Source organism: Musa acuminata, chromosome BXJ3-2, assembly GCF_036884655.1.
Source record: "Musa acuminata AAA Group cultivar baxijiao chromosome BXJ3-2, Cavendish_Baxijiao_AAA, whole genome shotgun sequence".
In the NCBI taxonomy this organism is placed as follows: Eukaryota; Viridiplantae; Streptophyta; class Magnoliopsida; order Zingiberales; family Musaceae; genus Musa; species Musa acuminata.
Window position 1 is genome coordinate 19,866,003 of NC_088350.1, and position 23,848 is coordinate 19,889,850.

The window sequence follows — 23,848 nt, forward strand, 5'->3', positions numbered from 1 at the left end:
CGAATTTTAGAGGCTAATACAAATTAGGAGCTTTTAGGATTTATTAGGCCATCTAATTTAAAATAATTATCATCCATCATTGATTAAATACATGAGTTCTATGATTAAATTAGAGCGAAGCTTGCACGCCAGACGATGCTGAACTGACCAGAAAACGAGGAGGAGACTGTCTGTGGCCGCTCGCTGGTCGTTGAGCTACAAACGAAATCATTGTTCAATGAACTGTTTCCGAGTGTCATCAAGTTCTTGAGGAGGACAGAAATGTCATGTTCACAAGCTGAAAGCTCTAATCATTTCGCGTTTCATGAATCTAAGGGAGACATCTGGCGTCTTGGTATAGTTGTTCGTCTGGGTTTTAGTTGTGTGTCTCAGTCTCCCTCACACACAGTCCTTTTCGAATCTAGAAAATTGTTTCGTGGAAGAAGAAGAAGAAGAGAAGTAGAACTCTCTTTCTATTTGTGAGGCTCTTCTCTTGGTTCCTAGATTCTATAAGATCTCATTGCCGCTGCTTCTTCACCACCAGCTTGCCAGCTTTCTCCTTTTCTGAGAGAAGAATATAAGAGAGGAAGAAAGTTCCTGTTTTGGAGCTTTGATCCCAGTGTTTTGCTTGAGAATCACACAGAAAAGGCCAAAAGATCGCATCTTTACATGGCTTGTAGTTTGGATTTCTTCTCTTCCGAAGCTATCAAATCCAGGTAATCAAGAAGGAAAGAGAAGAATATCCACACTTGAGCTCAAAAAAGGAAGAAAGAACCCGACTCGATCACTTTCCCTCGTTGTTCCTGAACCAGGCACCGTTGGTAAAAGGGTAAAGGTCCCACCTTTGACTCGATTGCTCAACCTAGCGAGGCGAGGAACGATGGACAGGCTCCAAGGAAACCTGCAGTCCTTCTTCCACAACAGATGGTTGGTGTTTGTGGCGGCAATGTGGATGCAGTCCTGGGCCGGGATCGGCTACTTGTTCGGCAGCATCTCGCCGGTGATAAAGAGTTCCATGGGCTACAACCAGCGCCAGATCGCTAGCCTCGGCGTCGCCAAGGACCTCGGCGACAGCGTCGGGTTCCTCGCCGGCACCCTCTGCGAAATCCTTCCCCTTTGGGCCGCTCTCCTCATCGGCGCGCTGCAGAACTTGATCGGCTATGGATTGGTTTGGCTCGTCGTGACACGACAAGTGCCGGTTTTGCCACTCTGGGTGGTAAGCCAAGCCTTTTCCCGGGCTTCATGTTCCTCGGCAAAACGTGCTCTTTTTCCTTTCTTTCTTTGAAGAATCACGGTTTTACTGCTACTTTGAATTTTCTTTTCGGCGTTGACCTCTTTTTGCTTCTTTTACATTGGAACTACTGAATTCTTTGATCGATTGACATGTTATAATTGGTAAATAAAAGCGTGGAAATTTACAGTTTTTGGCACACTGGCATGTTATGATATTATAAGGGTTCTGACTTCTGAGAGGATCTCTCGTGGGGACTGTGTCTGAATTGCTTCATTCGAAGAAAATTTGGAGAATTTTCTCTGCAGGATTAAGTTCTGCAAGTACATCTGAACTGAGTCATTTGTGAATCGCTGCTCTTGCAGCCAGCCAGCCAGCTGACTCTTTCTGGCATGTCACTCCTTGTTGTACTAGTGCTCTTCCCTCGAGGCTTCTCGTACTCTCTTTTAACTTCCAAAAAGAAATGTGATTTAGCCTTTATCATCGGAATAGGTGTTCTTTTCGATCTGGCTCTTTATGTTGATATCTAGCGTGCCAAATTTATGTTGGTTTTGGTGTGTCTGGTGCAGATGTGCATTCTGATCTTTGTTGGCAACAATGGAGAGACATACTTCAACACTGCTGCCTTGGTTTCTTGTGTGCAAAACTTCCCTAAGAGCAGGGGACCTGTGGTGGGCATCCTGAAGGGATTTGCCGGTCTAAGTGGTGCTATTTTAACTCAATTATATGCTATGATCCACATCCCGAATCATGCAGCTCTCATTTTTATGGTCGCAGTTGGGCCGACCATGGTGGTGATGGCCTTGATGTTCATCGTGAGACCTGTTGGGGGTCACAGACAAGTGAGGCCTTCTGACGATTACAGCTTTAGCTTCATCTACAGTGTGTGCTTGATTCTGGCTGCTTATCTGCTGGGTGTCATGCTCCTCGAAGATCTAATCGACTTGAGCCGAACTGTGATCACCACGTTTACTCTCATTTTGATCCTTATTCTTTTAGTCCCTATAGCAATACCTGTGCTCTTGACGTCGAGTTCCTCCGAAGACCCTGCAGCCACTCGAGAGAGTCTTTTACCTGAGAATACGAAAGGAGGAGGGGGAGGAGTAGGATCCCAGGAACAAGCTGAGGTTATTCTGAGTGAGGTTGAAGACGAGAAGCCTAAGGAAGTCGACTCGCTTCCTGAATTAGAGAGGCAGAAAAGAATTGCGCAGTTGCAAGCAAGACTGTTTCAGGCTGCAGCCGAAGGAGCTGTGAGAGTCAGGAGGAAAAGAGGACCACGTCGGGGAGAGGACTTCACGCTGTTACAAGCTCTAATCAAAGCAGATTTCTGGCTATTGTTCTTCTCTCTGCTGTTGGGATCAGGATCTGGTCTGACGGTCATCGATAATTTGGGTCAGATGAGCCAATCTTTGGGTTATGAGGACACTCATATTTTTGTCTCCATGATCAGCATTTGGAATTTTCTTGGACGTATCGGTGGAGGTTATGTTTCTGAGATCATCGTCAGGTATTATATGTCAACTGTGTTTTGTTCCTTTGCTGCACAGCTCATCATTCCATGCAAATAATTAGTTCATATTGCTTCTATCTGCTAGCTAATGTCATGAAATCAATATTATCATCGATTCTACAGCCAAATCAATAATGTCATGAAACATCCTTGCTCTTTAGGCACCATATAAGCAATTCTTGTTTTCGAAAGAATGAACCATAACTATAAGATACTAGCTACGTTTATGTCCCATTTTCTTTATTTCTAGTATCCATCTTAGTATGTCTGTGGTTATGCTTGTGATGAAAAGCAATTCCTTTTCTTGGTTTCAATTGCAATATTCTTCTCCCTAGAGTGAATTTGACCTTCAAATAGCAGTTCATCGAGTAGATGGAGCTACTAAATAAAGCATCATCATTATTCTGTTATCTCCTCCCTAAAGTTTTCTGGGTGGAAATAATTGCCAAGAAATATAATAATACAATGCGGGATATAATCAAGTTGTAAAACCATACCACATGTTGGATATGTGACGAGTATATATATATATATATATATATAATCAGCAGATAAGGGAATATATGTTTACATCAAAAGACGAGGATTAGAGGAAGTACTTACTACCTATAAACGGTAATGGAGTAGGATCAAAATAGAAGAGAAATGCTTCCATGTTTTTGTACTAATGATGTCTCTATGGAACATCCTTCCACCATTTTTGGGATAATCTTATCAGGAATCGGGCGTATCCGAGGCCTGTAGCGCTGGCAGTAGCTCAGGTTCTGATGGCACTCGGACATTTTTGCTTTGCAATGGCTTGGCCACGGGCAATGTACATCGGCACTCTGCTCATTGGGCTCGGATATGGTGCGCACTGGTCTATCGTGCCAGCTGCTGCCTCTGAACTGTTTGGCTTGAAGAACTTTGGAGCACTGTACAATTTTCTCACCGTCGCAAATCCAGCAGGTTCATTAGTGTTCTCTGGTCTGATTGTTAGTGGTATGTATGATCACGAAGCCGAGAAACAAGCTCGAAATCGACATAGTTCGTCAGCCTTCTTGTTTGGAAGAATGCTCGATGCAGCAAGCTTCAGTGAGGAGAAGACACTCCAGTGTGAAGGAGCCATATGCTTCTTCCTTTCTTCCTTGTTGATGTCGGGACTCTGTGTCGTCGCAGTGATCTTGAGCATGATTCTTGTGCACAGGACCAAGGTCGTCTATGCCAGTCTCTACGGAAATGGTACGTGAGATCCTGATTCATTTTCCTGGAGTGTTGTGTCTGCTTCCAAGTAGTCGTGGCCTACTGCTTGAGTTTCGATTTGTCGGTCGTATCATATCGTATCGATCGAATGTTGATGTATTTATTCTGTGCAAAAGTGAATAAGTATTGTGTAAAACGCTTGTGCATAGCTTCTGATGTTCCAAACCATCTACACTGGAACAAGAAACGATTCAACCAAAAAATATGGTCAGGAATACAAAGGACATGAGTTGCTGCTGATCCTATAACAACTATGATCTTACCATGGCTCTGACATCATTGGATAAGTAACATAACATGAATATTCGCCTTGCCTCCAAATACCAAGGATCTATCTACATGGCATAAAGTGTGAATCTACAGAAATATCATACTAGTGCTCACCTTTTGGGATGATTCCTCTTCTCTTTAATCTCTCGCTCTCTATTCAATCTGCATATTGGCTTAAATGAACTGTATAGTTTATACTATTTACCTGTTAATATTTGGACTCATAACTAGTGTTTCCTTTGGCATATAAAGTGAAGTGGATGATGAGTGAGGAAACAAGACCTACACAGTTTAATATTTTGCCAAGTTCTCATTTGGTACAAAACTAGCTTATACATCATTTGGTACACACCATTTAGTTCATACATCAAACACAAAAATCCAATAAATAACTACAATGACACCATTTGAAAGCACCATCTCCAATGCTGTTTACAACTATATTAAAAATGCTATCATTCTAACTCATGAATCTTTACAAAAACACACAATCCACTAGTGTTTTAGCATAGAAACAAATACCATCGAGTCACAGTACCTCTTTAAGACTCCAATTCTAGCACAAATAGAGCACTATCCCTGACCTGCATTAGGGGATTCCCTGGTGTGTACAGTATATGAAGGTGGAAATTGTAGAGCAGTGATGCAGTGGAACAAGTAACTTCAAGGTGAATCTGAAACCATAAAATGTAAAACGAGTCATGTTATGTTACCTACCATTTGTGATGTTGAAATCTTCATGTTTTCCATGTGACATTGCATGTTGCATAACGTGTTCTGCATCTGTAACCTGTAAGAAGAGAAATTTCAATATCTAGTTCATTTTGTCACATGCTCCTAGCATTCCATAAACTGGCAAGTCTACAAGTCTATAAAACCAAACTGAGCTGATCTCAACCCGATCAGTTTCAGATCAGCCCTATATGCAATTCAGCCTTCAAATCAAGCAAGCATGAGCTAGCTGATTTGCACACGAAACAAGCCTGAACAGCCTTAGCAGAGAACTCGACATCAATATCAACCAGACCACAATACGGACTTTGAACCAAGCCTGAACAAGAAATCAAAACACTAGCCACCTTCAACAGAGAAATCTAAGGTGATTCATGTAAACTCATCCTATTCTTTGGAAAGAAATCAGATAAAAGAACCAGCACAGGGATGCAAAATAACAAGACTGCTAGTTATTTTGACGTGGTCCAGAACAGAAATGAGAAATGTTTACACAACCTCTAAAGAGGTGATAGAAGGCTTGGTATTCTTCGTGATGTAACAAGGCAAAGAAGATATTCAGAAAATGATCACTGAGGACATCGGATGCACTAACAGGCAGAACTTTGTATCTTCTCAGAAGCAGGAGAAAGCAATCATGCAAAAGCAGTGGGACATGGATCAAATGCAGTGCCACATGCAATCGACTGCCTCTTCCGGCCATGAGGGAGCAAACACTCTGGTACTCTCTGCCATTCCTTGTTGGACATATTATACGTAACAAGACGGTTCATCCGCCTTGACCTCAAAGACAGCATAAGCAACCCCCGATTGCCCAAGCATGTCATCCTTACGTGCTTACCATACAGCTCTAAGCACCAGATATTTGGCATTCTGTCCACCTCCTTCCACAAGAGAGTCATCTTTTGCAACTCCCATATGTAGATGCATGTGACAGCATTCTTGGTCACCAACCCTACAAGCATAACCTGACCCCCATACTCTGCAAGTGTATAGTCTGTAAGATGCGACGGTGATGGGATAATGAATTGCTTCCAGGCACCATTTGCCACATCATACGACAAAATACCATCTGGTTCAGCATGCATAAAGTACAGACTATTGCCAATGGACACAGTTTGTGACCTAAAATTTAAAGAAAGGGGAAGCTTGATGCTCGAAGGAAAAGCTCCGTTACGTGTCCAGCTGTTCTGAAGTGAGTCATAGATCTCATGATCTCCATTGCATCCAAGCCACACTATTTTGTACCCATTGTTGGCACTCGTCCCATTTAGTATCATCCCAACAGCTACTCGTGACCAGACCCGGAAGGACCTTGGTGGAAGTTCTTTGAATGAGTTTGTTAGAGGATTGCAAACGTAGAAGTTTTTGTGTCCTAAATCCAAGAAACAAATGAGACCACCAGCTGAGGCTACTGGAAGAATTATCGTCTTTGCAGGCAGAAATGGGATGGAGAAATGATGCCATTTTCTCGAAGAAGGGTCATACATTGCTGCACTGCTTATGTTTTCAGGAGTCACCGTATAGAACCAAGGGTGCAAACGTGGAACTTCCGCAAAGTGTTGGGAGAAGCTGTGTGAGGTCAACAAGGAGTTCCACTTTCTGCATACAGTCCGGAAACGGAAGAAGGAATCTATAGGGAGTCTAGCAATTACAGCTTCAAAAAGATCCTCTGGAAAGTCTTTCCAGATTTGCTGATCCATGAAGTCAGTTGAAATTAATGCAAGTGCTTTTGCAGGGTTCTTCTCTCTTCTAGATCTCTTGCAAGGCAGAGATTTGTTAACTTCAACCATCTTTTGGTCAGAATTATCCTCCATTATAAGACCACAGAAGTCGTATTCCAATGAGTTATTGTTCAACTCTACCATATACCACCTGATAAGAACCAGTTTTGACAGAAATTCTATCAGTTATTTGTTTCTGAAGACAACTAACTGATACTGCAAACATCACAGAATAACACTATAATACTAGCATATTGAAGTTTGAAATGGAAAAAGATTAAGCAAGGTGGCTTGAATTAGTGACATGCAACAATATTCAGAAGTAAATAGCCAATTTCTCGATCAACTCAAAAAATGATAAAAAAATTCCAACATAGTGAAGTTGCTTGGTGTAGTTAAACTAACCTGCTTTCATTAAATTAAGGTAATGATGGTCATTTTCGAAGCATCATGCTTGAGACAAGCAACAGACCAGGCATAAAATGAAATAATTAATGCAAACAACCCTTTATCTAAAGCATCATGCTATGGGAAACAATATATTATTATATGACCTTATATTATTAATTGTGCTATCATAGAAGATCTCTGCCTATATAGCTTTACCAACATTCCCTTCCAGAACTTATTCCAACAACAGTTGTAATATCAAGCTAACTGTTCCCATATATGAAATCAGCTATGTAGAGATTTCCCTGCATTAAGTTAAGGGCAAATGTTAATGGACAATCCAAATGCAATTGTTTCTCTCATTTTTCTTTGATCTTCCAAATACATTTGATCTTCTTTTATTTTTTATGCTTCTAACCTAAATTGGCTCAGGCCACCTTAACAATTCATTATGGCCTTCCAAATACATTCACATCATACTTGACAAAATCTTAATTGAGATCACCATCAGGTTCAAAGAGGGATGACATGAACAAAATTGAAGATATTGGTCAGATCTGATCTGGGAATGGAATCAGTTTAGAAAATAATTCTAGTTAAACACCACGAAATAATGTGCTAGACTAGAATTTGACATATGAAACAATATGTATTACAATGAGGTTCGTGGGACCTATTCGCTACTCAACCTGCCACTTTGCCCACGTGAAAGACCCAATAGGATTGGAGATCTCTTGCCTAATTTGGATAAAAGGTCAGCAACCCCTGCTTGGACTTGGTGAGGGGTTCTTGACGCTACTTGGCCTTGCCAAGGGAAACACCTGGTTTCCTAGGCATCTGATTCAAGGGGACCATCAAACTAACCAAAAGCCCTAAAAGGAATGATCTGTTAGGGTGAAGAAGAGGGCACCAGCTGGTTTTTTGGGCACTTTAATCATAAATTGTTGTTGGACTATTGGAGTCAGGATTCAGGTAATAGCAGCCTCTATATAGAGCACTGTAAGCTTGAGAATGATTTTTGATTATTTATCTTTTATTTTTTGGTGATAAAGGTCATTATTTTCCTTTAGAATAGAACCCCTGAAGATTTTTCTTCCCCCAAAGAACAAAAGCCCTAGAGAGAAATGTAGCTCCATATAGTTAGGTGTCAGAACCAGGTTCACAAGATGATCCTACAAAAATATACAATTACATCCATGCCAAGCATTGCATCCATCAGACTAAACAATGTGGGGGATAAGTATTGCAGATCAGCCACAAGATTTTGACAACTTGGAGAGATGAATGCAAACCTGTCAATGAATGTCAAGTTGCATGCTAATCATGCGGGTAAAACCAAAATGAATAACAGAAAAAAATCCTGCTATTGCAACAACTTCTAGATCCTTAAGAAGAAAGAGTTCATCAGTTCTTTTCAATTTCCTAGTAGGGTGAGCTGTCAAGAGTGGCAAGAGAGGATGCCTAATTAAAGCAACTTCAACTGTGCAACTGCAATCAGGTGCAATGATTGTAAAGGCCATGGCTAGGCATAGCTGACAACATTAATCCAATATTCCAATGCCTTAACTTGCCAGCTTATGAATCCTTAAATATTATGTGGGCAATACCACAATGGCATATTGTGGTATTGCCCACAGATAGGAAAGGAATTGCTGGAGAAAGCCCTTAAATACTGTCATAGGCTACATAAAACACCATTTATTCTAATTTCTAAACTAATTGTGTTATGGACCATTGTTCAGTATCTGCCTAGAGGCAAATGGGCCATGTAGTTTGGGCCAACCTCAATAATAAAAAATCAAATTTTTTTTCCCAAAAATTGTTAACCCAGATGGTTCAATCATATCAATTTGAACCATAAGGTCAACCATTTACACATGTCAAAAGATTGAATCTCTCAAAGTTGAATCTGTATAGTTCGTACTTATCATTATACTTTCACTTACGTGTCATCTGTTGTATTGGATACAATGATTGAGTATTCATAAAATTTCAAACATATAAATCAAGGAATGTCATATCGTATACTAGACCAATAACGGTCATTGGCCGGACCATTACATTGCGATCGAATCAGTACCAGTATATGTACCAGTGTTTCGAAGACAAAGAAGGCGAAGAGGAAGGCATAATGGACGTAGAGGAGAAGGAAGAAAAAGATAGAGAAAGGAAGAAGTGGAGGCGGTGGAGGAAAAGGAGGAAAAAGAAGGAAAAAGATATGGTAATGGAGTAGGAAAAAGGGAGAAGAGGAGGATGAAGCACACCGAGGAGGAAGGTGACAACAAATGATAGTGGTGGTGATTTCAGATGGCAACGGCAGTGGTGGCATTATTAGATGGAAATGGCGAATGACAGCGGCGACAGCATTGATTCCATGCTCCCTTGAAGAACAAGGCTAGCATTCGTGAGCCCTAATTGGTGTTTTAAGTTTTGTTTTTTCTTTGATCATAAATTGGGTTGGATCAGACAGCCCAAAATGTGCCAGTCCACTCATTGATATAAATATCTATTGTGCTATAATGTAATACCAGAAGCATTTCAAAGTAGAATTTAGACAAATATTTTACATAATAAACACATCCTTTGTAAAAAAAAAAATCTTATATCAACGTCCATAAATTTTGACCTTTCAAATAGCATATATTTTTATTAAATACTTTTACATGTTTTCTCTAAATTTTGTTTCTAATGCCATGGTTGACCCACGATTGAATCAAAATTATTGCCTACCACCCATATGGCTATGTGCATAGATAGGGGCTACTCTAACCTTGTAACATATACAAACCATCCCTGAACGATAATGTTTTCAATTATTTATTCTACAGTTTATCCATGTCTGTAGTATCCAAATCATCATAAAATAGCAAGATCACCTTTAGTTAGGTTCCTTCCTTTATGGAAAGTACAGGCTGACCTTTGTATGTAGAGCAATTTTTCTAATGTACGGCAAGCATAGAAGATCCAAAGGTTCCCCTCACCATCTTTGATATTGAGAATATGAAATTGTATTGGTTCAGGTGGTACCTTAAGCAAATTAACAGTCTAATTAGGATATCTAAGGCACTCATGGTTAGATTTGGGCCATCTTGCATGATCAACTAGATACATTTATTACTTCAACAAGGATACCTGTGGAATATTAAAACAAGATCAAGTATCAGAGCTATCTCAAGAGTTGTTGATTGAACATTAGTGATTTAGAGGAGCATTTGCACACTTAAGTTTTCAACATCAAACCCATTACTTTGCTCGACACTTTCCAAATGATATGAGAGTAGAAAAGGAAAGAGTTTTCTATGCGGAGCCTGCTTTACACCTCATAATTAAAGGTAAACTGATCTCTACCTCAGACCTACTGAATCTAGATTAGCAAGTTCTGTCATAGACAATGCTAGCTCTGTATCAAAGGTGGTTTTCGCAAATAGGCTAGCCAACTTGACCAATTCTTTCCCCTTAAAATATAGGCCAATGTGATTGTCAAGCGAAAAGAAAATATCCATGTTCAACTGCCATGAATACTGGACACTTGGATGCAAATGCAGTCCAATTGTAAAAGATGCACTACGAGGCCAGGAAAGTTTTCAAGGAGATACAATGCTTCTCCACCAACAGAATATAGAAAGGATTCTCTGTGTGTCATATCTGGAGAAGATGCCTTATATGAGGAAGCTCTGTCACTTTGAGATATAAAGTTCTCAGCTTTCCTAAAGGACAATCTCATCAATTCCAGAAGCTAAAGGTGGAGTGAATTGTGGACATAAATGGATGGCAGCTACACTGCTAGGAATGAGGCAAACAAGTTCCATTAGAATACTAGGTGAATAGTTTTATGTATATCTCTACTGCATTTCTCCGAAAGGGGTCAACATCATACTGCACACAAAAATCCCACAGTAAACAAGCACATCAAACTTCAAGAACCAGATAATGAACATCATTTGCAACTAAGATAATTGAAAACAGCTTGATAATATATAATCATTGAGACGAATGGCATCAAAATCTATCAAGATAAGAAATGACTCATAGAAGCACCTGATGGAGACTGGATTAGGTAAAATAATTCAAATCCTCTAGAAGGTTTCAAACTTCAGTGGAAGAAATTCACCGTTTCTACCACCAGTAGATGGTCTGCATATTATGAGTCAGGAGCAGCAGGAGGAAGGAGAAACATCATACACTTTACCGCACAATTTGGTTGCTCGAATGCTAAAGTTTTACTATCTATTTAAAGATGCAACCACATTGTCTACTGAAAATCATGATAATCGATCATTAGGTTCAGGGGTTGTGGTGCCGCATGAGGTGCCAAAAGGAAGTAGATGATAATCTGCTTAGTTAAACATCAGAGTTCAGCAAGAAGGCCCATCACATGAGGCATAAGACTCGTGTTTTCTTAATGATTGTTGGCATTAGGACAAACTTCTCCAGAAGCAAAGAAGATCTAGGACTTGCGTTTTCACAGAAGCCGGTTTCTTGGAGAAAGCAAGCCAGGTAGCCGATCTAGAAGATCATATTTTGGGTTCAAATAGTGGTCGACTGAGATACAGCAGGCTCCCCTCTGGCAATAACAGGATTAATTAGAAGTACAAAAGAAAGAGGAGGATGAAAAGAATGATCAAAAAAGCAATTTGTAGATCATCTACCCCAAGTGGAGTCTGGCTGAGACGATTATAGTCAACATATCAATCTTTATCGGCGAAAGACTTTCTAAGACCACCACCACACTTCATAGAAGTCGGAAATTAAGCAGAGAAAGAACGAAGACAGATTAAACTGCCGATCAAGTACTTCCTCTGCGAACGGAATTTGGGGGTGGAGACATGATAGACTAGGAAACTAGAATCCCCCCAAAAATCACAAGCAACAATAGAAGAACAGATAATAGCCAGCAAACTTCCCGCGTATCCTTCAAATCTTCTAGGATTTCCGGACCCCAACGTGTTCTCAGGTCTCCATGATCAAGAGATCGACAGATTGCTAGTTCAAAGCCGTTTCATTGTCGACGAAACTTAGCATGCGTTTCCACCCGATCATCGGGAATTCGAAGACCGAAACTAAATCAAATAAGGGAGGAACGAGCAGAAAGGAGGAGTGGGGAGGGAGGCATTTGCCTGGGGTTGAGGTGAGGATAGTCGAGGGAGGGAGAGCCGTAGAGCTCGCAGAGCTCTTGGATCTGGCCGACGAGCTGCCTCAGCACCGCCGCCCCATCCATCCCCCGCCTCCGTCGCCGCCGCCGCTGCCGCTGCCACCACCGCCACCGCCCCGGCCCCCGCCCCCCTACGCCTCCGCCTCGCCTTCTCTCGCCTCCATTTCTCTTCCCCTCCCTTCTTCTTCCTCTAATAGGTCACAGTTCTACGCCCCCACTTGCCTTCCCACGTCATCCTCCTTACCAATTAACCCTTCATTCTTCTCCATATTTACCGTATTTTGGTCATTTCGGTCCAAATCACGTTGCAATTCGTGGACCAAATTGTAACCCATATCGGAGCTCAATTAAATCCAATCGGGTCAGATCCGATCCATTTCCATGAACAGCTATCAACTCTACCTACTCAATCTAATTGCATTAAGTTGCATGGGGTGTCTTCTTGTTTTAAGCTGAATAAGTAAGTGTTCTTCTTCTTCCCACTACAAATCAGTATGAGTTCATATGTTCTCTCTCGCATATGAATTAAGTGATCGAGTTTCTTCGATATATTTTTAGACATTAGGTGACTTATAGAAGGGATATATATACATATATATGAATGAAAGAAGTGGAAAGAGTGTGATGGTAGACTGATAAGATAAATCGGGACCTAATCTCTGACTTGTAACCCACTCCGAGTCAAAATTAGAATATGAATTGGACCCCAATCATACACATTCCAAAGATGAGGATGCGGAAGAATGGCATAGGAAGGTGGTGGCCATCGGCAACAAATGCAAGCCACTGACCGATACGATCAAGTCCAACCGGCGTGTGATCTCACACCTCCTCCCAAATCGACTCCACCGAATGTGGGCGATGGCTTGGCTTCTCAAGCATCCCGTGGGAAGGAAAACCTCACTGGGCGATGATGCTTTCAGCACCCCAAGTAAGAGCTCCTCAACATGGCAAAAGGCAAGCAATTGCTGCCATGGCTGGTTTGAGATAAGCTGTGTCTTTGCTCGAGGACAAATCAGATCTTGTCAAGCTCTTACTTTCCTCCACAACATGATAGATTGGCCAACCGCATGGAAGTAATGGGTGTGTAGAAGAAGTGAACAGGATATGATCCGATGACAACCTTTCTGTGAAAGGAAAAGAGAACAATCATGGGGGAGGGGAGGAATCCTACCACACAAGCTTAGGTATAATGACCAACTCCTAAAGCAATGCTACTTCGATGCCTTTGCTTCAAGAATTGTACAACGGAGAAGATGGCAAAACTCGAAACAAGTTAGCTTCATGACAAAGTTGGACAAGTATAGCTCGCTCGCATCATCAACAAAATGGTAATAGCTTACCCTTCTTGAATTTGAATCCCACTATTTACTATCATACTTCAATTCTAATCTAAACATTATTTTGGTACCTTCTTTCCTATCTTAACCGCATGACTATACTTTCAAGATAAGTATGGCTAGCTAGAGTTCGATCATTAATGAAGATAATAACTTGAATTCGAATCTATCTATTTATCGGTCCAATAAATCGATGATCGTATGCTCATATAAACTTAATTTGACGAGTTAAGTAGACGTTAGTGTGAAAAATTAATACAAGTAATCGATAGAATAGGCATTAATCTCACTCTAACTAACTAAATACGAGCTTGATTATTTATTTAGATACTACTTAAATATGTATTTTATTTTTATTTTTTGAGAAAAAAATACACCTTTGATTATTACTTAGAGCTAAAGAATTATGATTTATAAGTATTTTGAATTCCAAGCAAGCAAACACCCTCGACAAGGAAGAGAATGACAGATGAAGAGCATTCTATCATCCTATTAATACCCCATGCTTTTAACCATGACATCTCATGATCAATGCACAGTGTTTTCCTGCTCTTTAGTCAGCTAAATCTTTGATGCCAATTGATGATTACATTCCTCATGCCATGATTGTTGCCAAGAATAATTGCCATCTTGTCTTGACAGGTGATAATTGCCAAGTTAACTTCACACAAAAGACTCCTCTTTTTTGGTGGGGAATAGCTTCCACTCCATCTACTGTGCCAAATTGTTCCCAACCCTGTGTTGTTGATCTGAAGAATACTTATAAGCCAAAGCCAATTTGGTTTTTGAGAATTATGTATTCACTGTAATAAAATTTTGATGTAGGATGTGTCTGTCTCTCCTCAAATATTAAGATTCTTTATATATGTGATGACTTTTTTCATGACTTAAAAATCATATCTTTTTCTCACTTCATCCTTGGTCCATGAATTTAAGAAACATATAATATCGATTTCTCTTATTCTCTTGATCTATATAATGATATATATTATTTATATGTATTATAATAGAAAAAAAATACTAATTTGAGATCACATAATTTATAGTGAGAAGTTAAAAAAGGATAGGAAAAAAAACCAATACTAACAAAACATTAATAAAAAAATCTAAATATAGATAATATTAAAACATAAAATATCTAAAGGCCTTTGATATTCTTACAACTATAAAAGCCAAGCAATAATAAATTAACAATTTTAATATCTTTATTCTTTCAGTGAAATGGCTGTCAACTCCATCGATCAACCTCAAAAACATATAATCAAGTTTTTGGATGGTAAAGGAGCATCCAAATGCTAAACCTAATTTAGGGTGAACATTATGATTTGGGGTGAAAGAGAGAAAAAGAGAGGTGAGTTAGTGGTAGAGTGAGGTGATCTTGGAAATGGTGGGTGGAGGAGAAACAATCATTAGGGTTTTGGTCATAATTGTAGTGGAGGACAGTGAGTGAGGAGGAAAGGAGGGGGGGGACTAATCATGAGCTTGGCCTGAAACCCAAGAAGATATGAGGGAGGGGTGAGCAATCATGTGGGATGGCTGCATGGGGAGGAAAAGGAGAAGAAAGGTGGGTGACTGTAATGAGTGGTGTTGCTGCTTTTTACTTGAATCCAACCATGTATCCACTCATGAGGTCTTGACCTTTCCGAGCTTTGGTGCTTGGGCACTTGATGGCCATCTCCAACCCGTGTCTTTGGGTCATGTTAGGGTTCAGATCAAATTAACCTTGTCTTTGATTTCTGTTGTGTTTGAATCAGCTACCTTTGTGAATGAATGGAGGTGATTGCTAAGTGAGCATCCACAAGGGTAAGAGATTTGGTTTTTTGGGAATAAGATGGGTGCTTAATTTTCTTATTTGCCAAGGATAGGTTAGAAAGATAAAAAGATTAGATCACATGACCTTTTAATTAATAATTAAAAATAAATTAATAATAGGAGATTTGATTATGACCTTACCTTATTATTAACAAGGTATTTACCGATATCTTTCATGTGTTTTCGTGCTCAACATATATCGAAAATTTATCGAATGATATTTGGAAGGCTCAATTTATTCGTAATCAGACTTAATTTTTTTTTGATTGGTTCATAATAATATTAGAACTCTTTCTGATGATTCGGGCTCAGCAAGTTTCCAATGACACAACACTTACTGACCAAAATATGGGAAAGCAAGAAATAATTATGAAAATAGAAAATATGAGTAGGTAATGACTACTTAATGGACACAAATTAAATGACTAAAAACAATCATATTTGGTCAAATGTTATGTTAGAATGTGAGCATTGAAAATTTCCAATTAATAATATAAAAATGTTAAACATAAATAATAAATATATATATATATATATATATATATATATATATATATATATATATATATATATATATATATATAAACTTATTCTAGAATGCAATAGATCTTCTTAATTTGCTTAAGGTTTAAAGGTCCGCTATATCATGTACACAAAGAAAGAAACAATCTTTTTCCATTTACAAGGTTTATGAGGCTATCCCGTATGTATAATAGTCATGATATATGACAAATTTTTTGATATTCTATGGATCAATTCTTAATAATCTATCATGAATTTTCTTATCTCGAGTTGAGCAATTTGTTTTCAAGTATTTATTCTATCAAAACTCGTTGTCAAATTGGGCCCAACATTGTCACATTGTCGTTTAAACTTGGATCCAATATAACCAGATTGTGTGAACTAGCAATGCAGCATATCAATCTCAAGTGATTCACATATATTGTGTTTGAGAGAGAGAGAGAGAGAGAATAGTGACTTTCTTGCTATTGTTGAGAAGATTGGGTCATGTTTATAATAAATGTCGAAGAAATAAAATATTACTATGAGTTTTTTTATGGTGGGATTAGGTTTTATTATAGCGTTGCTCTCAAACAAATTATTAAAAGAATGTCAAATAAAATCTTCATATACTATTATTTATGAGATCGACTATGCAATATAATCGAATTAAATGACAAAGGAAATGTGAGAGGAGGATTTTTGGTCTTACTTAAATGATGCATGTGGATGGGTAGGTTTAGTTCTTGCCATACTCAGGAATTGGATTGCACTGAGAATTGGAAATCATATAGGGAGGGGATCTTTGCTTTGAATTTTTGTCAGATTAGATTGGCACATCAAACAATATTCTTCAGATGATAGAGAGGAAGATAAGGAACTGAAGAGCACGTACAACACTGGTTAATGGAAATGCTCAAATGAGAGATGGAATGGATAATGATCAATCATTTACATATCTTGGACTTCCTCGCTAGAAGATGAAGGGAACCAGGTTGGGGGAGAAATCACATGGAACTTGCTATGTGGAATGCAAAACACTTGTTCTTATGAAGTAAAGTTATGGGTTCCTATCCTATTTATCATATGACAATTTGATGATATTAAATGTTCTTGGCTAAGATGTTGCATGGAAGGTGGATTATGCATTATCAATGTGACAACATTTAGTACTAGTAGGCATTGATTGGAGAAAGGATTTGAAGATAACATCAAACTAGTGAACCTTGAAGGGTTAACTTTCAAGCTTCCCCATCTTGGTAAAGAGCTAACTTCTCAAATAACTACAGGTGGAGTCTCCATTTTGGTATTAGTAATATCAATATTGACAAATTTTGGGCAGACTATTGGGACTTTAATGGGTCACTTATGTTGGAAAAGTTCATATATGAGATAGATTAAGATATTATAAAATGATTAATCTTATATTGCTAAATGATTAAAGAGTCGGACTATATATATATATGTCTTAATTCGTATTATAAATAACTTAAGCTTACAAGTCTTTTAGAATTTAATAATCTTATATACTTTTGTTTTGCAGAGAATCTTATTCCTATTACCAGAGAGAGAGAGAGAGAGAGAGAGAGATGATATTGTTGCTATAGTTTTTTGCTTGATTGAAGCAATTGAAAGCTATGGATTTTTCTATATTACATTTTTATCTTAATAAAAAGTGGAATAATCTAATCTATATCTCATTTTTTAAAAAGGGAAGAAAAGAATGACACTTTTATAGAGAAACTATTGATGTTATTTATTGTATATTAATGTATAATTTGTTAAAATATTTATGAAAAGATATAATCACTTAAAAGATTAAAATTGATGCTCATCTAATTCGAAAAGCACAACAACTTTATAACATGAGGGTTAAAAGGTACTTGATAATTTTTATGATAAAATAACAATCTGCAAATGATAAATTTGATTTTTTTTTACTTTTATATAGTATAGAAAAGCTTGCAAAAAGAGAAGAAAAAAAAAGACACCACATTATCCCATGTGAAAAGTAGAAGATGGTATTGTTTTTGGCTATGGTTTCAGTTGATGTGATCTTGAATGATATGTCAAATATCAAAAGAATATATATATATATATATATATATATATATATGTCAACAAATTTAGTCAATAGTTTGGCCATTATGTTCCCATATGTCAAAAAAAAAAAAAAAAGCATTTGTGGCAAGTAATCCACTCACTAATCAACACATGGAACAACTATTATTGTCAAGAATGAAGTATAAATCTCTTCTTCCAACTATTATACCTCTGTGATGTTATATTGGTTAGTGTATTATTACATAATTGATGGCTTTGAGGTTTGACCTTAGACATTTATATGTTATTTAATGTAATAAAATCATCTTCTTGAGAAAACTAATTCCCTAAAAAAATAATTGATTCTATTTGAAAAAAATTATTATGTAGAATACTAAATTTTTCCTTTTTTTTCTTATTTTGTTTTTGCAAGTTGAATGAGATTTAAAGAACATGGTTATTGCTATCTTTTTTTGCCAAGAAATGATCAATAAATAGAGCTAAATTATAATCATTTCTGAACCTGAAAGAGAGAGAATTTTACTCAATTTAAATTACTAATAATGAAGCATAATTCAAAATTTGGATCAGCTTCAAGTAATAGGGGCAGTTGAAATGAAGAATGAGAAGAGTCAAATTCAAGGCAAGTCTGATATGAAAGTTGAAGAGATCATAAAATGGTGTCAAGATTCATTTGGAAATTTTAATGGATTCAACAATTGCAGTATGTCAATTTTCTTTGTAATAGAAAAATAATATTAACTAAAAGAACACTGTTAGAGGGTTGGATGAACTGAAAGGATCATCCACTTTACAGAAAGTTGAAGGACAGGATGTTCTGGTGAGCTCTCTAGTTTCTGGATACATAAATTCTAAGAATCCTATAAATAAAGGATGGGTGAAAAAATCGAGTAAGAGAAAAATATTCCAATTGTTAGTAGAAAAAAACATTGAATCTGAAAAAAAAATTTTGAACTCTCCCATGAGTGTAGGCCAATGACTAATGGGTATACTATTAATCCAAAGATCAGACTATATAATTATATTAAGATCATTGCCTATGTTTCTAAATCCTCTCCTAATGTTTATGGTTAATTAACTAAACTCACTCAATCGAGAAGGATTAGGAATGATATGTTCAGTGTGTGTAAGTCATCATATTTTATTCTAAGAATACAAACTCAAAGAGTGTTAGGTTTATTTAAGATAAGAAGAGTATGTTTAGTGAGAAGATCACGAATTCCAAAGCCTCCACAGTCTTTGAATTTAGAAATGATATTCCAACTAATAAGTTTATAACGAGGAAGAAGAATTATAATTTCAAAAGAAGCTTATAGAGGTTCGGGTTATATGATTAAGTATGATATTCGAAAATATTACGGTTAAAAAGAAGTGAGTTGGGGTTGAATTGATTATAAAATTAATAAGCACCATTTTAATAGCTCAAAAAATTAGACCCTTATTGAATCGGTTTTATCAACCATAATATTTTGATAATTTTGAGGAAGACGACTAAGTGAGGAATTGGAACCTAGATATTTTATAGGTCAATTACTTTCTCTAATATATGTTGAAGTACAAATTAAATGTTTGGAGGAAAGAGAGACATGTTTAGAAAAATAGATGTTAGTTTAGATAAATTAACTTTAAGGTATTAAATTAACATCTAGAATGTTTTAAGTACTTTAAGAACATTTGAACTAGATTTTGGGTTTCCTCGAAAAGAGATTGGAATGTTATCAGCAAATATTAAGTGAGGTATATAAATTCCCTTAAGATTAAAGGTAGAGACGAGATTTTGGTCTCCATAATGAGAAATTAAGGAAGAATGGATTTGTTGAGAAATAATGAAAGAGTAGAGTAATAGGAAAAACCTCTTATCTTATTATCATTGATTAAATATAAAAAAAATAGGAGCAGATATGCCCGTCCATTTGATATAATCTAAAGAAAAATTCATACGATAAAGAGCTTATATTATTGCTTCTCAAGAGGTGAAATCAAATTCTTTTTCTATATCTAGTTTTAGTAGGATAAGAGGGGATTTACTTTTAGATTTAGAGAATGTATGAATGAGTTGATTAGCAATGAGGAAGTTATCATAAATAGTATAACCTTGTAAAATAGTATATTACTTTGGACTAATTAAATCTTGGAAATATAGCTTTAATCGATTGGCTAGTACTCTAGATAAGAGTTTATAGGTCATATTACAAAAGGTAATAGGTCTAAAACCCTTAACCTCTAATCGATCATTTTTTTTTTAAATAAAGATATTATGAGTTCTTCCGTAGCTCTCAGGTTGGTTGCCTGTTGAGTGAAATAATGAGAAATAATGAGAAATTATTGGGGAGACTTGAGAATATTCTAATAATATTTATAAAACTCAACATTGAATCCTTCTTAGGCTCTTTCTCAAGCCCATTTGATTCAATATAGATTAAATCTCTTGGAGAGAGAGAAGGGACAATAGAGATTGGGAAAGATTATTGATAGTAGTTTAGAGAGAGAAGGATAAATTGATCAATCAGAAGAATTGTTATGGGTAGAGGCTCAAAGAGATAAGTACCAATTAACAAAGGAAGAGATTATCTCATTGGTTTTAGTAGCAAGGGAGTCATTCTGACTGGCTAATAGAGAGATATAATTTCTTTTGTATCTATAGGTTATTATTTGTAGATAAAATTAGTATTCTTGTCGCCTTGCTTGATACATTCAATTTTACTCTAAGACTATAATTTGAAGTGAAGTTGCATATTGAGAGCAATAAGTTTGTTATGAAAGCAATAAAGTTGATTAAGTTCAGAATCAGAAAGGGGAATGAAAGAATTCTTAAGTTCTAAATTAGCTAATTGTTATATAGTATGCTTAAAGAGTCCTCTAGATTATGAATGTTATACTTTTTCTAATGACTAAGAGAAAGACCAAGAGATGTAAGCTAATGATGAATGCAAACCATAGAAGTTGTAAATGATTTGAGAACCAAGGAATTGATATCCTTATTTGCCAATAAATAATTCTCAAACATTGACTAACTAAGATGGGAAATGATATAAAAAAGTTTTAGGAATACCGAGACATAACACAATAATCAAATATAGAGATCCATTTACCATAACTTGAAAGCATGATTTAAGGAAGCAGCAAATTGGTCCTTACTAAAATGATTATTATATTAGGTAAAAAGATTTATGTTGAAACTCAAATCTTATAAACTTGATTGAAAAAAAAAATCTTTAAAGTCCAAAACAGAAAGAGTAAGAGAAAATGGATGGTCACCAATTTTATCTATCAGGAGAAACAACATAAATAAGATCACTACAACAAAATCATGAAACTAAGAGAAGGAGTCAATAGTAAGAAATTCATTCTGCAAAGTCTTTCGCAAAAATAAAAATTACTAACACAAATGGTTAAGAAGAAGCAAAGGGATATATAAGTTTTAATTCTGTTGGTGCCATTTGAATATTTTCTTGACCAATTTCTTTCTATTCTTTTAATAATTTTTTAAGAATTTCTTTCTATAAAGCTTTAAGAAGGATTAAACAATTTAATCTATAACTTTGAAGGAAGCTAAAGATAACTTCTTTATAATCTTTTTTAAGCACCCCTCTACAGTTTTATAATAAAAGATACATAGGTTAACTAAATTATATTAAAAACTTATTACAGGATGCATTGGACCGTGAAGAGTCCATGGTGTTGGCCTTCTTGGATTTGTTATTATTTATTTATATTTAAGAGTAAGAAGAAAATGGTTTAACTTCCCTGAATAGGTTATCGTCTGATTATGCTAGATGACTCAAAAGGAGTCGATCATTCTGCTTCAAGATTTCCTTTTAATAAATTATCGTCAACAAGAGTGCCCTCATAAACTATCTTTTGAAATGTTGTTGTCATCTTCTCAACCAGTGCATCAAAGAAAATAAAAACATTAGGCGTATGTCTTTGAGGATGTTTTAAGTAGATTTATTTTTCAGGAGATAATGCTGAGAACTAAAAGTTTGCTTTCATTAGAGGAGGTTAAGGAGGAAGTGGAGTACCCATGGACTCCAAATGGGCCAATGGATTAGATAGAGGAATGTTCGATCTAGACTTAGACTTTGGAAAGACTCAAGAAAAAGAAGAGGGGTGATTAGGGTTTTCTTCTAAGGTCCAATTATTAAACCTCGTGGCATGTTCAAGAGCGACTAGAATCAGTGATATTAAATTGCTAGCCTAGATCTTATTAGGGTCCTGGCTCACTAATATTGGTTGGAAAGGATGTGAGGAGGAGACATTAGAAGTAATTTTTAGATGCAAATGAGTTGATTGCCCAAGACTCGAAATAAGATTGAAACTTAAGTTACCATCCTACTTCATCTCAAATAACAAAGTCTTCGGTTGAGCTAGGATGGGAAGATTGGGTTGGTTAAGTTAGATTGAGAAGCAAGATTATGAATCTTTTTTTCATTTCTCCAACATCATTCGGTTATGTTTAGTCAATTTAGAATTATATTTTCTTTGGACTTGAACCCAAAGTGTCGTGCAAGTGTCATTTGTCTTCCTTCAAATGCAAAGAGAGAACCCTAGAATCAGAGATTGACATTGTAGAAGCCTAGGTTGAAGGGAGCTCATAAATGTTAGAAAGATTTTTAAATATAATCGATTGAAAGAACAATGAAAAACCTACTTAAATCCAAATGCCTCGAGGAATAGACTTTGATTTAACAAAACACAAATTTGGGCATATTTTTCTGTTATCCTAGATAAGGTGATTTCATAGGCCTTTAGAGATTTATCTATTTAGAAACCAATTTAGGCAACAAAATTAGGTCACATTAATTCTAATGGAAAACCTAGTAACTAAAGCTATATTGGGATTATATCATTAGTTTCTAAAAAGGTTGAAAATTAGATTTTTATGGAAGAAGAGTAAATAATTAACCTCGGAGGATCATAGTAAAATTTGATTTATAGAATAAAACGGAAAGAAAAAAAATCCATCGACCATATAAATAATTGAGAAAACCAAAGATAAACCCTAAATTTTGGGCAAAGTTGATTTTAGGAATTATAATAAAAGGATTTTACTAAGAAATTTTTCATAGATATTAGTTTGTAATTCTGAGACCACCAATATTTAGTGGACCTTTAGTGAAGAATGACTTTAGATATTGGAGAGATGATTCTATATGGCTTGATTTGGTTGTTCATTTGTAACCCCTTTAACTTTGCGAAAGATGTTTGCTCAATAAATAGGTTAAGAATGGGCATGTACTCTTAAGCATAGTAAAGATGATGCACCGTGGGAAGAGTGGATAAAAAAAGATGATATAATGGAATGAGAGGAGAGGAAAGCAGCACCTCCAAGAGAGAGTGGGGAGAGACTTAAGGATCACTAGAGTTTCTCTCTAGAAATCCTAACAATAAACTCCTAACCAATAATATTTAATTACAATATGTAATTACTAACATAATATATATACCACATTATTTAGTTCTAAAGTTACTCGTTGTTTATATCATTAGTTGATGTTTAATATGTTTATAAAAAAATATATTATTTTTATTCTTTTTCACTTATGGAGAGAAAGAAATAGAAGTTTACATCATAATTATCACGATTGACCAATCTGATCCCACCAAAATAGAAATCAGACCCTTAGCTAGTTCAATTGGCAATTAGATATTTTTTTATTAATATTATTTATAATATCCTTAAATATAAATACTTATATTTTAAAGATATTTTAGTCTTTTAATAATTTTTTAAAATACACATCCTTGGATCCCTCTTACCATCCCCTTTATCAGTCTCTCTTATCTATTTTTGTCTCTCATTAATCTTCTCATTTATTCTAATTTTATCGTCTCTCTTGTTTTCTTATTTTTATTCTTTATTCTTTATTATATTTTTATCATGATGTTTTATTTTATTTC

At 36.3% G+C, this 23,848-nt stretch overlaps 2 protein-coding genes across 2 annotated transcripts; one reads left to right on the forward strand and one right to left on the reverse strand.

The window, feature by feature from the left end:
• Nucleotides 1–379: 379 nt before the first annotated feature.
• Nucleotides 380–4,110, forward strand: LOC103972834 (protein NUCLEAR FUSION DEFECTIVE 4). Its single transcript, XM_009387208.3, has 4 exons — nucleotides 380–695; nucleotides 792–1,195; nucleotides 1,780–2,717; nucleotides 3,439–4,110. Exons 2-4 carry the CDS (start codon nucleotides 860–862, stop codon nucleotides 3,947–3,949), a joined length of 1,785 nt encoding a protein of 594 aa, XP_009385483.2. The 5' UTR covers nucleotides 380–695; nucleotides 792–859; the 3' UTR covers nucleotides 3,950–4,110.
• Nucleotides 4,111–5,394: 1,284 nt separating this feature from the next.
• LOC135632047 (F-box only protein 6-like) lies at nucleotides 5,395–12,380 on the reverse strand. Its single transcript, XM_065140349.1, has 2 exons — nucleotides 12,196–12,380; nucleotides 5,395–6,839 (listed from the first exon to the last, which is right to left on the reverse strand). The coding sequence occupies exons 1-2, from the start codon at nucleotides 12,294–12,296 to the stop codon at nucleotides 5,600–5,602; spliced, it is 1,341 nt and encodes a 446-aa protein (XP_064996421.1). The 5' UTR covers nucleotides 12,297–12,380; the 3' UTR covers nucleotides 5,395–5,599.
• Between the last annotated feature and the right edge of the window lie 11,468 nt (nucleotides 12,381–23,848).